The 17,460-nt window shown below is 35.5% G+C and overlaps 1 protein-coding gene across 1 annotated transcript in view; it reads right to left on the bottom strand.

Annotated features, from left to right (window-relative positions):
- LOC112162444 (glutamate receptor ionotropic, kainate 5) overlaps nucleotides 1-15,007 on the bottom strand; it is a 104,825-nt gene extending 89,818 nt beyond the window's left edge. The window contains exon 1 of the mRNA XM_024298231.2: nucleotides 13,606-15,007. Within this exon, the coding sequence (XP_024153999.2) occupies nucleotides 13,606-13,795 (190 nt within the window). The 5' untranslated portion in view covers nucleotides 13,796-15,007. The remainder of the gene's footprint in view (nucleotides 1-13,605) is intronic.
- Between the last annotated feature and the right edge of the window lie 2,453 nt (nucleotides 15,008-17,460).

The raw sequence follows: 17,460 nt of genomic DNA, 5'->3' as shown, positions 1-17,460 counted from the left end.
ATAGGCCAGGCAGCTACTTAAATTATTTAACTTTTGGTCTTTGGTTTACAACAATTTTGCGCTAAGTAGTGGCACATATAGTAAATATACATATATATATATATATACTAAGGAGTGGCACATATAGTAGTTATACATACACATATATATATATATACTAAGTAGTGGCACATACAGTAGTCATACATATACATATATATACATATATATATATATACTAAGTAGTGGCACATACAGTAGTCATACATACATACATATATATATATATATATATATATATATACTAAATAGTGGCACATATAGTAGTTATACATACACACATATATATATATACACACACTAAGTAGTGGCACATATACAAATTATACACACGCACACACACACTTATATATATATATATATATATATATATATATTATAAGTATAATAAGTAGATAAAAAAATATGCACTCTTCTATATATTGTTAGTTATTAGAGATGATTTTTACCAATTATCGCGTATCGTTGATATTGTCAGCCATGTATCGCATCATATCGTGAGGTCTCCAGTGATTTCCACCCCTAATGTCCACCACTGTTTTTTGGAGAGTCAAGCTCATTACAAACAAGTGTTGTGCGTCCTCTTATCTAGAAACGCCCTCCTTCGTCGGTTTGGTGAAAAATCTCCTTTTCATCAAACTCCCGTCCTAAATTCTGCGTTATTTCCTACAATGATCACAAATTGACCTCTAACAGTTGGAAAATAAGAACCATAAGCTTCTCAGGTCTTTTCCGCGGTATCAAACTCAAGCCATCCTTAAAGAAAGATAAGTTTCTTTTTATTTATTTTCCGAATCTCACAGGAATGAAGTGGATTAGCACTTCATTGGCTCTTGTCTTTTGAGCATGGGACTCCACGCTGTGTTTGTTGGTCGCTCTAATCCTGCCCGGAGCTCCTCACAAAAGCTTTTCTTTGCTCTCGGCCAGGAAGAAGTTGGCACTTCAGCAGTAGCAGATTTCCTGGCTTAAGATGGAGTCTTGATGGTTGAAACAAAAGGAGCTGATTTCATGGTTTTTCACCAAATTCAGCCTCAAACTACAACAGTTTTAGTGGGAAAACCATGTCTATCCATCAACAATGTCTGTCTATTACTGGTAATGGTAAAAGAAATAGCAGGCTTGGCAAAAGTGAGAACAAGTTGATGAAAATAAATGAGGTTTCACATAATAATACACATTCGTCTCTTTTATTCTGCACTTTTTAGTGGATTTATGGGTAAGGAATATAAAGCAACAAGACTAGACTGAACTTTGAAGTTAGAATGTCTTCAACATCTGAATATAAATCATTCACTTTTCATCTGCTTTTACATATTAGGACTAAAGTTTTCTCAAAAAAAGAGCAGACATAAAAGTAGAAGAAACCCGAAATGGACGTAAATCGGCGCATTGGATGGATTGTTTTTTGGAGCGTAGTTCATCCTCATTTCCCAGCTTCTGTGGACATCAGGCTATTATAGTGTCGAGCAAAGACACGGCAGAACAAGACTAAAAATCAAAGTGAATGTGCTCCAGAGACTCATTAATAAGGAGAAGGTCTGCTGCGGCTGCTGGGGTTTGTTCTGTATTTGATTTATATTTCTTAAATAATTAAAATCTCTCAGAGAAAAGCAAAAGCCAATTTATCTTGTGCTTCCTGAAAAAAAATGCTGTAGATGTTTTTTGTAGTTCAGCAGAACACAAAGAGAACCAAACACTATGTTTTTCTAGTTTTCCCAATGCAAATTTTTTAAACTTTTGATCATTTTTACCCCTTCCTTTTGATATTTGTAATTCTAGAAAAAATTAAAGTGTTAAAATTGCTGACAGAAAGCGTCTTTGTGGTGATACTGACAAACATAAGACAAGCAGGAGTTGTTATGACTATCTGCCAAATCTCATTATTCTTCACCCCCTAGTCATCCTATTTATAATAGTTAGTTAATTATTTGGGATATGTAATGACAGACAATCATATAATTTGTAATATTAACAATGTTGTCTGTAATGTACACTGTAAAAGTGACACAGTTAATCAATTAACAAAAGCTTTGTCATTTATTACATTTTAAAATATACATTTTTATAAAATACAATTTTCAAGTCGAGTGAACCATCAACCCAAAATTTTAATTTGATAAGAACTAAAATTCTTAAATGTACCAAATTACAGAATTTCTTTTACTTTATTTAAGACCCTACCATGATTTTCTTCAACTTTTCAAAGTGAACTATATCCATATATATGATCATATATAACCTTTGGAACACTAAAAATCTAATTATTTATGAATTATTAGTCATTTTTGTGACTCGTTTTAATACCCGGAAGAAAAACGACTCAATTTATGAGCCTCCGCCTTTCACTCCTTGTTTTGCTAATTAGTTTCTCGTGAACATAAAGAAAATCTGATGTGAAATCCGTCTTTGGAGAAGTTTGTGTTGCTCCACTTATCCGCAGTCACTAAATCGGTTTCTAGGATGCCAAGCAAGGAAGTGTTGCAACTTAAAAAAAATAAATAAATCTCACTGTACGTTAGCATCAAGCTATCAGACTTTAGCATTAAGCGTTGGATCAATCTCTACTTTTATGTATCGATTATTGATCTAAGCTTAATTGATTTCATCAGCCCAGCCCGAAATAATAGTTAATAATAATAATAGATTTTTTTTTTTACCATCTTTACTTTGTTCTACTGGATAAAAATGTAATTTGTTGCCCACATTTTGCATTTGCTTTTGCATCTTCCTGCACATATAATCTAGATTGCTCTCAAACCTTTACATTCATAACAAACGCTGTATCAGATTCAATTTTTTGCCCAAAAATCCTGCAGCTCCCATTGGTTGGCCTGTTGTTGTCGAAATGCCATGCTGCATGAATAAAAAAAAAAACACTATAAATCAAGTCACAGTGCGGCACAATGGGTTTATCCTGAAACATCCAACTCCTTTTAACCAAGACAAAAGGGACTGATTCTGTTCAACCCCTAGAAGCAGCGGCTCTAAAAATGGACTAACAGGCTTGTTGTCACATTCCACCTCTGAGCTCCGTGTGGTTGACATTATTTGATATGAGAGAAGAAGTGTGGACTCTGGGGGCTGGAGGTAGGTCGACAGATTCAACAAGACAAGACAAAAGAGAGAATAACACTCAACAAATCGCACCACTGGCTTCAACTGGGATCACAACACCACCGCAATCCCCTGGTGGCCAACGTCTCCGTGAGGGAAAAACAGACGGAGGAACTTTTATTTTTACAAACGAGTTCATTTTATCCTTAGAAAATGTCTTTTTAATTACTTACAGATACTTGTGATTGTAGGATTCTATGGATTTCTAAAGAAAATGAGTCTTTTTTGCTTTTCAATCACATTCAAACCGATGTCGACACAAGCACAGCCTGTGCTTTGGCTCCAATGGAGAGCTTGTCCATCATATTTTTTTGTGTGATAGTGAAACGTAATAATCAATTTAAACAACTGTCTGGTTTGTGGCCAAAATGAAATTACGAGTCCATTTTTATGGTCACTATTAATTGGTTTTAGCATTTTAGCAAATTTCAAAAAGATAAAGTGACGATAGTGGAAGTTATGAATCAAAAACCTGAGGAGGAGAATTGTATGCTAGAAAACTATTAAAAAAAATCAAGAGTACTTCTCCCTTGTAACCAGAGTATCCATGTTTTATTAATTTAAGAAATAGTCAGCAGCTCCTAAAAAAAGTTTATTTTTTTTCAAAAGTGTCTGATTTACAGAAACAAATGATCAATAACTACCTGAACCTGCTCTTAAAAATAATATTAGAACAAGTTCAAAAAGTAAAACGCCTAAGGTATTTCTGGGGATTATATATATGCTTGTTCTGTAAAACTTGAAGACATTTGAATTTATTTGTAGAATGAATGCCTTATCTGTTTTATTTATGTTCTCTTTTGCACCTCGAAAGCTTTTATTTTAATTTTTTAGATTGTTTAATTTTTTATACGTTTGCCTTTTCTTAGTTTTTTGAAAAACAAAATCATGTTCTTTCAGTGTATCTGTTATATTTAAGAACGAAAGTAAGTAAATATTTATTTCTGTAGCACCTTTCCCAGATAAAAATCAGTCTTTCACATAAAATTACAGCAAAACACATATTGCAGAAAAAAGTAAAAGAAAAAAATAGATTAACTTAAAACTCTTCTGAATAAAAAATATGAATAAGAATAGTTTAAAGTATGACAGTAAATAAATATTTAAATCTAAATAACCTCCTGATCATTACACATTTCCCTTAAATTCGACAAATACAGATATTTGGTTTATATCGTGATATATATCGTTATCGCCTGATATGGAAAAAAAAAAATTTCAATTCTATATCGCCCAATGCAGAGTATTTATTAGGGAGAGCAAATTATTTCAATAATGGCAGAATCTGATAGATAAATAAATAGAAATATTTTCAAACTATAAAAAAAAAATAGTTAAAGCATAACGTCATAGCTCTGCATTTATTAATAAAGTTGGACCTGGAAAAGCCTAAAAAAAAAAAAAAAAAAATTAAGGTTTTGGTCTAAAAACAATTTTTTTATTCACACTCCTCTGATCAAATAAAATGTTTACTCCTATTTTTCTATCAACAATTTCTCCAGTAAACCTCAAAAATATACAACTGTTAAGTTTTAGCTAAATTAAAGCATTTCATTTCAACAAAAATAAGTGAAAAGTTGTGAAATAACTGATCTATAAAGCCAGAATAAAGCGTCTTGTTTCCAAAGGGTGAATCTTGAACGTTGATGGTGATGAAGGAGCCTTCAGACATGTTTTCTGTGCTTTAGAGATATCTAACGATGAAGACGGACTTCCACTTCCGCCCGTATGACTGATAGCCCACATGAATTCATCCCTGCCAGTCGTCAGCCCCTGAAGGACGCCGGCTGCTGGATAATTAACATATTTCAGTGTCAACTTTATGTGGCTGGATTTTTGAGCCTTCCAGAAATATAACATGCGCGTGATTATTTCACTTGACAATTTCCTCCCATGTTCTTTTGATCTCCGCCGGCGTGTGACACCGGTTTAAATCGGATGCAATCGCAGAAAAAGCCGCGCAATCTGATGCAGTCCACTGTAAAATCCAGATGAAAGAGCGAGTATTGGAAGGTTGAAAAGCATTCTCTGGACACTTTTATTCTCTTTCGGTTTCCCGCACAAACACAAAGGGGGACGGACGTGACTGTTGTGTCAAAGAAAGAAAAGTTTTATTTGGTCTGAACTCAAAAATAGAGGAAAAAAGCTCAAAAAGATTTTTTTTTATTATTATTATTTTCGATTTCTTAGTTTGAAAATACAAAATCACAAAAAAAACAGATTGAGTCCATCCACTGTGATCCCATATCTAGTCTCTGGAGAGCCGATGAGCTAAATCAGGAATGTCAGAGCAGGAAAATAGATAAAACATCCAGGACAGAAGCAATTTAGGACCCGAGAGATCAATAGATTCAATTGACTTTTTTGATTAGATTCACATAAGCCAAAAAGAGTTAAAAAAATTACACATCTTTGTTTATCACTGATACATTTTTTAATTTAATTGTGATTTTACATAGTTGTCAATCAATGAAAACTAACACTAACCTCATTTTTTTATATTTATGTTTGGTAAATTCTTACAACACAAACTTCATTTGTATTCTGTGTTAAATTAGCATTATTTTCACCAAAAAGAAACAAACCATAAGTAAACCCCTAAATAAAAAAACCCTAAAACTTGAACATATTTCTAAAGACGACAGCACATGATAATTTCAGTTGTTTGACTCTAGAGTTGATCACCGCTGAAGTCGTACGACTCCTCCACTGCTGTCACTTTTCCTTTCTGCCCGCCTTTTTCTGTGGACCACTTAAGCACTTTCTTCCAAAGTCCCTTTATTTTCCTGCCACTCTTCAACAAACCTTGAAGTTTTGATTTTAGGTCTGAGTGGAGTGGAACTAAATAAAAGCACCACAAGTGAGAATTTCAACTAAAAGGAAACAATCACACTTTATTTTAATGAGAATGTGTTCCTTTTTTTCTGTTTTTCTTTTTTTTTAGGGAAGAAATTTTATTTTTTTCAAGGGTTTTTCCAGTATAAAATGTTTACTATTACTAGATCATTATATTTATACACAAACTGCAGGTCGCATGTACTACAGTGCATAAAAAACGCATCAAACTTTGACATAGATTGTATAAGTCAGTCAAATAATCAGCCAAGAGTTATCTTAAAGGAAATTAACTTTTTGAGCTTTTTATATTGTTCATTCTTCACCTTAAACAACCTCATATTTCGGACGTCACTATTGTTTGATGACGTCACCAATAATTGCCAAACTGTTAGCATTAGCGCAGAGCTTCTAAAGCTAGAATATACATAACAACAGTGGTTTTATAACTTCAAAAGGCTATGCTACAACAACAATTATCTGGATCTGGTCTTTTAGTTCCTAGAGTCAAAACTAGGCTGCATTCAGCTTCTATGCTCCACAGATCTGGAATATGTTATAGTCAAAGTCAAGGCCCCGGGGCCAGATCCGGCCCTCCAGATCATTTTATTTTATTGTTATTAATGGCTTGATGTTATCTTACGCTTATTTCTAACTTGTATGATTTTGACAAAATGCATTTTTATGGAGAGTAAAATATTAGTTATTTAAGGTTTAAGTTGGTTTATTCTGGAAAAATATTCCTGCCTTTTTATTATTCATAATTATGTTAAAAAGTTTTAAAAATTGGCATTCTAATAGCTTTTTGGACTATTTTGGCATCTAAAAAGATTATTTTAGGCTATTTTTGAGTTTGGCTAATATTTCGGCTACATGCTAGCTGTGTTGGCTAATTTGAGTTTTTTAGACTATTTTGACGGCTAGCTAACATCTCAGCTATATGCTAGCTTTTTGGGTAATACAGGCTTTTTAAAAAAGTTTTATAGGTTATTTCTGAGTTTAGCTACGCTACATGCTAGCTCTTAGGGTAATTTAGCCTTTTTTTGTTTTTTAGGCTATTTTTGAGTTTAGCTAATATTTCAGCTACATGCTAGCTGTGTTGGCTAATTTGAGTTTTTTTTTAAGTTTTTTAGACTATTTTGACGGCTAGCTAACATCTCAGCTACATGCTAGCTTTTTGGGTAATACAGGCTTTTTAAAAAAGTTTTATAGGTCATTTCTGAGTTTAGCTAAGCTACATGCTAGCTCTTAGGGTAATTTAGCCTTTTTTTGTTTTTTAGGCTATTTTTGAGTTAAGCTAATATTTAAGCTACATGCTAGCTGTTTTGGCTAATTTGAGTTTTTTTTTAAGTTTTTTAGACTATTTTGACGGCTAGCTAACATCTCAGCTACATGCTAGCTTTTTGGGTAATACAGGCTTTTTAAAAAAGTTTTATAGGTTATTTCTGAGTTTAGCTATGCTACATGCTAACTCTTAGGGTAATTTAGGCTTTTTTTGTTTATTAGGCTATTTTTGAGTTTAGCTAATATTTCAGCTACATGCTAGCTGTTTTAGCTAACCTAAGTTTTTTTTTTTTAGGCTAATTTGGAATTTAGCTAATATTTTAGCAGGCTATCAGCTTCCGTGATTTCAGCTATAATTTTCAGCAGCCAAATTCAGCTTACAACATTCACACTAGCATTATCTAGTTCATAACTATGTTAAAAGTGTGTTTAAAGTTTTAAAAATGTAGTTTTAGTGTAATCAATAAATGTTTATCCTGTTCGGCCCGCGACCTAATGTGTTTTTTTTGGATTTTGCCCCCTTTGGATTAAATCATCTAAAACACTTTATTTAAATCCAGGTTAAAAATTATATTTAATTAGTTTGTATTAAGAAATTCACTGTTACTTTAAGATTAATGTGAATTATTTTCTTCCTTTAATATTTCTTTAGAATGTTTTCTTTTACGTAAAGCACGTTACATCATTTTTGTACACGGAATGTGCAATTTAGAAAAAAACTTCCTTCTACAATTTCAATTATTTCTTGATCCTATATCCGCACTAAAGAAAAATAACCACTTTTATCAATTTTTTTCTCAACATTTATAGCCTTAGAATCCAGAAACACACCTGAAATGTGTCAAAAACTTTGACATGAAGTGGCAGAATTTCTGCCTCCTGCTGATTTGAGTCCATCTTCTTCAGTATATCATATTTGAAGGTCAAAGCGGCACTTTTACTTCTTCACTGGAACTCTGCTTACCCGACACAAAAGTAATTTATGCTCCGCGGCGAGAGTGTGTGTGTGTGTGTATGCATGTGTTAGAAGTAACAGTGAGTGTGCGGCCCTCAGCTGTTATTAATGGAGGAGTGAAAGGTGAGCTATTAGAAACCACCAGGCGACCCAGTTGCCATGGCAGCACACATTTTAAGTGCCTGCCTTCCTTTCCAAGGCTTTACAAGTTAAAAGCAACAGGGATTTGAACTAGAGGCCGTCCGGGTTCAGAAAACAAACCAAAAAGAAAAAAAGAATCTCATCAGCTGTAAGGAGAGATGAGCTGTCATTTCCTATTTTACTGTTTTAAAACGGGGTTTTATCAGATTCAGTGACAGTCACAGATCCAGCACGAGATGAGATGCTTTAAAATCATACAGATGCTTACTTGTTGTATCTGTAGGAGTTTTCTAACATTCACAAACCGACTAGAACACTAGAAAATAGAAACCAGAAATACTAAAGATGCAATTTCAAAATCTAAAAAAATGTTTCGAGAGATGTGTAAAAATATTTGAGCGAAACTGGAATACTGCTGCACAGACCCCGGATTATCGGGTCTTTTCAAAGACATATACGACGGAAAAGGTCATTTAGTGTCAACGAAACTTGAATTGCAAAAATGTCCAAAGGAGGATGAAATGTTGACTGGAATTTGCTCCGCCCACCTCAACCATAAATAAACAAAAGTACAGGAAAAGTTTTGTTGACTCCACCCATCTGCCAATCAAAAAAGCTGATATTTGGGCTCTAATAATAAATAATACAAATTAAATAAATACGATTAACTATAAAATGAATTTACCTCTTTACAGTTTTCAGAACTAGAAAATTAGAGGGCCTAATCTGTACTTTTTTAAGTCTTTCAGAGTAAACTATATCCATGAATATGATCATATGTTGCCTTTGGCACATTAAAGAATGGAAATAAGCAGCAAAGTTAGCAGCTGAGCACCGCTAGCTGAGGGTCAAAGGTTAGCAGCTGACCATTGCTGGCTAAGCAGAAAATTTAGCCGGTGAGCACCGCTAGCTGAGGGTCAAAGGTTAGCAGCTGAGCATTGCTAGCTAAGCAGAAAAGTTAGCGGCTTAGCACCGCTAGCTGAGTGTCAAAGGTTAGCAGCTGAGCATTGCTAGCTAAGCAGAAAAGTTAGCGGCTTAGCACCGCTAGCTGAGGGTCAAAGGTTAGCGGCTGAGCATTGCTAGCTAACCAGCAAAGCTAGCTAAGCAGCAAAGTTAGCGGCTAAGCACCGCTAGCTGAGTTTCAAAGGTAAGTGACTGAGCATTGCTAGCTAAGCAGCAAAGTTAGCGGCTGAGCACCGCTAGCTGAGGGTCAAAGGTTAGTGGCTAAGCATTGCTAGCTGAGGGTCAAGGTTAGCAGCTGAGCATTACTAGCTAAGCAGCAAAGTTAGCGGCTGAGCACCGCCAGCTGAGTTTCAAAGGTTAGCGGCTGAGCATTGCTAGCTAAGCAGCAAAGTTAGCAGCTGAGCACTGGTAGCTGAGTGTCAAAGGTTAGCGGCTGAGCATTGCTAGTTAAGCAGCAAAGTTAGCGGCTAAGCACCGCTAGCTGAGTTTCAAAGGTTAGCGGCTGAGCATTGCTAGCTAAGCAGCAAAGTTAGCGGCTAAGCACCGCTAGCTGAGTTTCAAAGGTTAGCAGGTGAGCATTGCTAGCTAAGCAGCAAAGTTAGCGACTGAGCACCGCTAGCTGAGGGTCAAAGGTTGGCGGCTGAGCATTGCTAACTAAGCAGCAAGATTTTTTCAATGAACAGTCTATGTAAACTAATGTAAATGTGTGTTTCTGGCGTCCACATTCAAAACTTTGGCGCTCGCGCGTAGCTACGCACATACACATCTCCATCAAAAACCAAACTAAGTCAAATTTTGATCAATGAAGAGACAGTTTATATGACAAGAAAATATATCAATAAATATTACTCAAAAAAACCTGAAAACTAGTTTATAAAAAGATTTACTTTTAGGGTGAAATCTAGCTTTTAATGAGAAATTCAGTGGAAAACTGGAACCAGCCTCAAGTGGTCTTTTAAGGAACTGCAACATTTGCCTTAAAATACTTTTTTGTTACAACCCAAATGGGAGCTTAGTAAACAATAAACTACTAACTTTTAAACAACCTAACTCATAAGCAGGTCATCTGTCATTTTTTTAATAATTGTATTTTTTCAAGAAAAAAAAACAATTGGGAATCATAATGGAACTCAAAAGGGTAACAAAAATAATTTTTAATGTTTTTCATCCAAACTCATATTGTAGATAAACAATAAAGACACAATGATGAGCCTAAAACATTTAGACATAAGTTGTGCCGACATATTTTTAGCTTTAACCAAACAACCGTGATGATCATAAATGCATCAAAACACTTCAAGGTGTCGGCCATGTTGTGACAGCAGCGTGTCAGTAAATTGGCCTCCTTCACCGTCTTCACAGACCTAATGGAGCTCACCTGCTGCCCTGAATCCCAGCTAACAGCTTTTTAAGACCAGACTTCCCACGACTGACAGGCAGAATAAACAGCTGCTCAGTTCAGTGAACAGGAGTAGGCGGGGCTTATGAGCTGAACGGTTAAAACCAAAGACGAGTAAGACGGGTAGTCTACTGAAAAGGAAAATAATAAAGAACTTTAAGTCAAAAACACTTTTGTTTGATTTAATTCAGATATCTATATAGATATTTATGTAAGATATTTACAGTTGTTTGACTATCGCTGCCTTTCAGTTTATAGAGCTGAAGTCATCCTCCACCGCTGTCACTTTCCTTTCTGCCCGCCTTCTTTGGACCACTTAAGCACTTTCCAAAGTCCCTTTATTTTCCTGCCACTCTTCAACAAACCTTGAAGTTTTGATTTTAGGTCTGAGTGTTGGAGTGGAACTAAATAAAAGCACCACAAGAGAGAAATTCAGCTAAAAGGAAACAATCACGCATGAACTTACTCAGAATGATTTCCTTTGACTGATTTCTTCAGAAGGAAACAGGCTTTTTATTTTCCATTTTCTGCATAGTACTGTTTTGTTTTTTGTTTTTTTGACCGTACGTTCATGATAACGTAAATGCTTTAAGGTGACTACGGTGTGGTGACAGTCTGTCAGTTAATCGGCCTCTTTTACTATTTTTCCAGACCAACTGGAGCTTATCGGACTTTACCTGCAGCTTCTGCTGAAAAAGAATGTAAACCTTATCAGGTTCAGTTGGAAACTGCATAAGAAAGAAAACATCTTATCTGGTTTCCTGCCCTAAACAACGTTTTTTTATTTTTTTTTATTAGAAGTATAGCTGAGGTAAGCTAAAAATAAATTGAGTTTTTTTCTCGTTTTTTTTCTGGCCTAATTTTCATATCAGCAAAAATCTAAAAATGTGAATTTTTTACAACTAAAACTGTTAAAAAGTCTACATATCTGAATGTAGCCATGACAAAAACTAAACAAAAGGGTAATAAAGCATGACCTGAAATGGATTAACTTAAAGAAAACCCAAACCCTACATTCACTGTTTTTGACCTCTTTAAATGCCTCTCAGTCATTGCCAATTTTTTGGCAAATTAAAATAAAACTTTTAGATAAACCAAAACGAATGTGTGTGTGAACAAATAAACATGTTGATAGTAAACGTTTGAGCCCACATATCAAGGAGCCAAATCGTGTTGAGTTCTCTTTGTGCCTTAAAGGTTAAGATCTGATTTTTGTGACTTTTTCAGGATAGCTGGAATTACTAAAATTGTGTCAGTTAATAATAAAACACTTAATTAAATTCAGGCAATATTCATTTTTAAGAATACTATAGAACACAAAAGGTACTGTATTTTCCAGAGTTGAAGTCGCAGTTTTTTTTTCATAGTTTAGCCAGGGGTGCGACTTATACTCGGGTAGTGCTGCCACAAACGATTTAATAGTCGACTAATCACCGATTATCTTTTCCAATTAGTTGACTAATCGGGTCATGTACAAACTGGATGTAAAGAACACATCTTAACCATCATTAGCTTTAAACTAAATAAAAACTAGACATGTAGCATCACTTGGGATAATGCTAGTGTGAATGCTGTAAGCTGAATTTTGCCGCTGAAGATGCTAGTGCTGATAGCTGAAGATGCTGAAATTGATAGGTGAAATTACTGAAGCTCATAGCTAGCTAAAATATTGGTTGAATGCCAAATTAGCTAAAAAAAAAAAGAAAAAAAAAAAAAAAAGTTAGCCAAAGCATGCAAGCAGCTGGCATATTAGCTGAAGTACATATTAGCCTAAAAAACTGAAGAAGCTTAAATGAGCCAAAATAGCTAAAATATAGCTGAAATATTAGCTAAACACCAAATTAGCCAAAAAAATAAAACTGAAAAAATCCAAAATTAGCCAAAATGGCTTCCATTTTCCTAAAATATTAGCTAAACTCCAAATTAGCATAAAATATTCTGAAAAAAATCCTAAATTAGCTAGTATGTTACTAAAATATTAGCTAATCTCTGAGTTAGCCTAAAAATTTTAAAAAAGGCCTAAATTAGCTAAAATAGCTAGCATGTAGCTGAAATATTGGCTAAACTCCAGATTAGCCTAAAAAAACGGAAAAAAGGCCTAAAATAGCCAAAATAGTTATCATGTAGTTGAAATATTAGCTAAACTCCAATGTAGCCTAAAAAACCTTAATAAATGCCAAAATAGTCCAAAAAGCTAACAGAACGCCATTTCAACTTTACTAAACTCTGTCTCCATATAATATAAAGTAACGAATAATCGACAATTAAATTAGTTGTTGACTATTTTAGTCGTCGATTAGTTGACTAATCGTGGCAGTCCTAGACTCAGGAGGGTCTTCTTTTGTGTTTCTTAGACATAAATAAGCTCATATATTTGTTATTTTCCCAGTAAACACCGGTTGTCCTTGTTTCCGGTAACAACCTCTAGAGGGCGCTGCATCTGAGTATTTGCTACTGACAGCGCCAGAAGAAGAAATGTTGTCCAAAACAAACGTGGAAGAGAATCTGATTTGTTTTCCTCATAAACTTTATTATTTTTCTTATACAGATCAAAAGATTGTTATTCTTTCATTTATTTTTGGATATTCTTTTTATTTTAGCTACACTTGGTGATTTTGTTTTGAAACATCAGACTTTTCTCCCAAAAGTACGACTTATTCTCCAGAGTGACTTATTTATGGTTTTCTTCTTCTTGATTTGACATTTTTTGCTCTTGCGACTTATACTCCGGAAATTATGGTAATTTTACAGTAGTAAGACTTAGCCTGGAGAAATATTTTGGAAATAATTATTACATTTTTTGTCAATAAAGAAGTTTTTGCTTTAAAAAAAAAATACTTATAATATGAAACTTGATGCGTTTGAGAAGACTTACCCATCCGGACAGCAGAGAGGGTGTTGACCTGGCTGAAGGAGAGTGGTGCCATAGTCAGCAGCGAGACCGCAATATAAATCGACAGCAACAGTGCTGGCAGAGCCGGCATCTTCCACTGCTCCTCATGGAGAATGGTCTGCTGGCTGCCTGTACCGCCACCTGTAGGACACGCAGGGGTATCTCGTAACATATCTGATGTATCGCATGAGTACGGGTTGATATACTTCCAAGAAATATCAGTAAGAAGAAAGCAAACAGAGAAGGTAAAGACTGATAAAATTGCTAACAAACACAGAAATATAAAAAAAATAATCGTGAAAATCCCTCACAGATATAGAAATATATAAGTTAGCAGATTACATAAAAAGTCCAAACTTTAAACATTTATGTAGAAGTTTGCATCAAATATAGAGTAAAGATTTGATTTTGGTGTGCAAAAAAAAACATGGAAAGCCAAACCTAAGACTTCATTATACAGGTTTTAAATGTCTGTTTTCTATATTAAAGTTTTCCAACTAGGATTTTTTTTTCGTCTTTCAGAATTGAGTTCTCATAACACTTAGTGTAGTAACATCTCTGAGTCACTCACTGCTTTATTAAATAAAATTACTCACTCCTGGTTAATTAGCATCAACGGTGACATTGACACGGTTTCTAATTAGTACTAGTGGATTCATGTGTAAAATTGGTTTTATTCTGAAAATAAAACAAATTTTCTCGTGTGTTTTGATGTAACTTCCTGTTAGAATTGACGCAGATTTAAAAAAAAAAAAAAAAGAATTGACGCAGATTGCTTGTGCAACAAATAGACCAGACGGTGAAACGATCGCGTCCAGTGTGAACCAGGCGCGCAAATCAGAATATGATGACCTTAAAAAATATCATTTATTGGTTTTTTATTATGTCAAAGTTTTGCAAAAGTGTAATAAAAACGACACTTTATTTCCAAATACAAAAAGATAACAATTTTTAACTAAACAGCCTTGTTCCCGACGTGTTTTACTACAATTACTGTGCTTTCTCTGCCACTTTCCACAGCATGTATCTACTCTACAGGCAGTATTTATTTTCATTTTCATTTTTATTCAATAACAAGAAGAGTTGTAAACTCAAAAATGATGGGAAAAAAGGAAAAGGGGACAGAAAGAAGACAAACTTATATTGTCTGCCCCTTTTAACAAATCAATAAATCCCTCCTTTAACCGCCACCTTAACGTGGTGGAGGGGTTTGAGTGCTTGAGTGATCTCAGGAGCTATGCTGTCGGGGGCTTTTGCCCCTGGTAGGGTCTCCCATGGCAGACAGGTCCTGAGTGACGAGCCAGACAAAGAGCGGTTCAAAATCCCTTTATGAGTGACAACACCAGAGATACCGCTACGTCGCCCGGATTGGCGTCACCGGGACCCCACCCTGGAGCCAGGCCTGGGGTTGGGGCTTGGGGGCGAGCGCCTGGTGGCCGGGGGCTCCTCCCACGGGCCCCGGTCGGGTCCAACCCGAAGGAGCGACGTGGGATCACTCCCCAGTGGGCCCACCACCTGCAGGGGAGCTCTGAAGGGGCCGGTGCATTGTGGTTTGGGTGGCAGTCGAAGGCGAGTGCCTCGGCGGCCCAAACCCCGGTCACGGAATAAAACAATCAGTAAATAAGAAAAACACAAAATATTCTTCTGATTTAGGATACAATAAGAGAAGATTGGGAAAAAAGAACAAAAATTTACCAGACGAACTGGGGAGGACCAGAAGTCCCCTCATTTTGCTTAAAAAACCTAAAAATGAGGGTTATAGGGGAAAAATTGATTTGGTGATATATCGCAATATTTTATGAAGCAATTACTTGTATCTATTAGAAGTATTAATATGACGATATTTATTAAAATTGAGGTTTTTTTTTTTTCTAAGTCATACTCTTTAAAAAAAAAGTGAAAAAATATCTGGTACAATGTGGGATACATTATGATATGTATCGTGAGACATGTATCGTATTGCCAATACACACCCTTAATAAAATTAAAGTTTTTTTTTCCTGTTTTAAGCTTATATATATATATTTTTTTTGTTTACAGTTCTGAATTATTTTGGGTAAGTTGTGTAATTTCCACTTCCAGACAATGATATTAGGCACCATCTTGTCTGCAGCCAGGTCCCTCTCAAGAATTAGGCCAAAGCAATAGTACAGAAAAAAAATTATTAAATCAATACAGCTTGATACATTAAAAATAGTAAAAAATGATTAATTAAAAATGAAAAAAATCATCTTAAAGCAAATGTTTCACCTACTTTTTTCATTCCATAAGCACCAGTAGACATTAAAATACACTATATTGCAAAAGTGTTTTTTTATGACTTCTTTGAGTTACTTTTTAGCTCCTTTATTCTGCTTTATCTTCAACTCATTTTTCATTTTTAAGGGGTCAACAGTTCCACTGGTATTTAAAGCCTTAGAAAATGCTTTTTAAATGAGTTTGTTTCTGTGTGCCAACAAAGTTCAAGAACAAAGAGGAGCGGCGGGGAAAATAAAAACACACTGAGGTGGAGGTCAGGACGCAAAAAAGAGGGAGGAGATTGAAACTTAAAGGATGACAGGTAAGAAGTGGAAAATGAAACTCATAGCAATGACAGAAAATTCAAAAACTAATTGTGAGTTGAAATAGGAAGAAAGAAATAGCTTCAGGGAATAAAAAGAAGAAATAATGATAACATTTAATTAGGGTTTGTCCTGGTGGAAATGCAGGTCAGCAGACAAACAGAGTCAGCAGGACCCTGCTGATACGAACAGCCTCTACAGTTCAGTGCAGCGGCTAATCACAACCCCGACTCTATTAGCTGTTTTCAGCCGCATCTCATTTCACATTGGAGGCGTTTAGCTGGCTCGCTTTTGCCGTTCAAATCATCAAGTTCAGCAGAGCAGGAGGCGTTAAAAACCCACCTCATCAGCGCCGCATGAAGGGATAGAGAAAAAAAATGAATTAAAGTCAAGCTAATTTATTTAATCAAATTGATGATTGTTTTCCAAAGATTTATTATAAAGTCATTGCTTTTATGTAACTAGGTAAAGACTTGAAGAAAACCGTCCCGTCACCTATTGTAGGTTGTTGCAGGTTTGCAGGACAATATGGCTGACAAGTCTCACTAACACTCGCTGCCAAAAATCCCGTCATTACTGCCCTTCATCATCAAGCCCGTTTGTGCTGGCGTCAGCAACACGTGCCCTGGAACCTGAATGAACACTATCCTCGCCGATGAGTCCAGATAAGGGTTGGCTCAAAGTGTGGAGACTATGTGAAGGAGACTTTGCTGATCGCTGCACTGGCAGAGGGACATCTTATGGTGGAGGCGGTGTCATGGTGTGGGCTACGTCAGTGGAAAATAGTCATTTCTGGAAACATTTTAGAGAAATCTCAAGATATGATTCAGCTACAAGTGGCAATTATTCATCTTCATGCCATCCAAGATGACCACACTCACCTCCACAGAGCAGAAATAATGTAGAGAATGGATAGGTAATGGGTTTTCGCTTTCTCTATTTTTTGTTACCTATTTTCATTAAGTTCTCCATGTCTCTGTTTGGTGCAGTGGGATTCATATGTTGTACCTGTACCGCTCCACCACTATAAGTAGAGATTTCAGATTCCAGGTGGCTCGTCTGAGCTCCTGTTCTTGGCCATCAAGTTTTTCCTTACCAGGAAAAGGGGTCTAGCTTAGTCTGTTTAGTTTAGTTTAGCAATCATGACTTTCTGTTTTTGTCAATGAAGCCCACTGAGACAACTATATTGTGATATTGGGCTAAGTTGGATAAAAGTGTATAATTGTTTTCCACCGTTTCTCTATTTTTCGGCAACTTTTAGCTTTGAATCATGCAG

The sequence above is a fragment of the Oryzias melastigma genome, linkage group LG11 (assembly GCF_002922805.2).
Source record: "Oryzias melastigma strain HK-1 linkage group LG11, ASM292280v2, whole genome shotgun sequence".
Lineage (NCBI taxonomy): Eukaryota > Metazoa > Chordata > Actinopteri > Beloniformes > Adrianichthyidae > Oryzias > Oryzias melastigma.
Note: the sequence above shows the minus strand (reverse complement) of the source record. Positions and strands in the feature narration are given on the sequence as shown.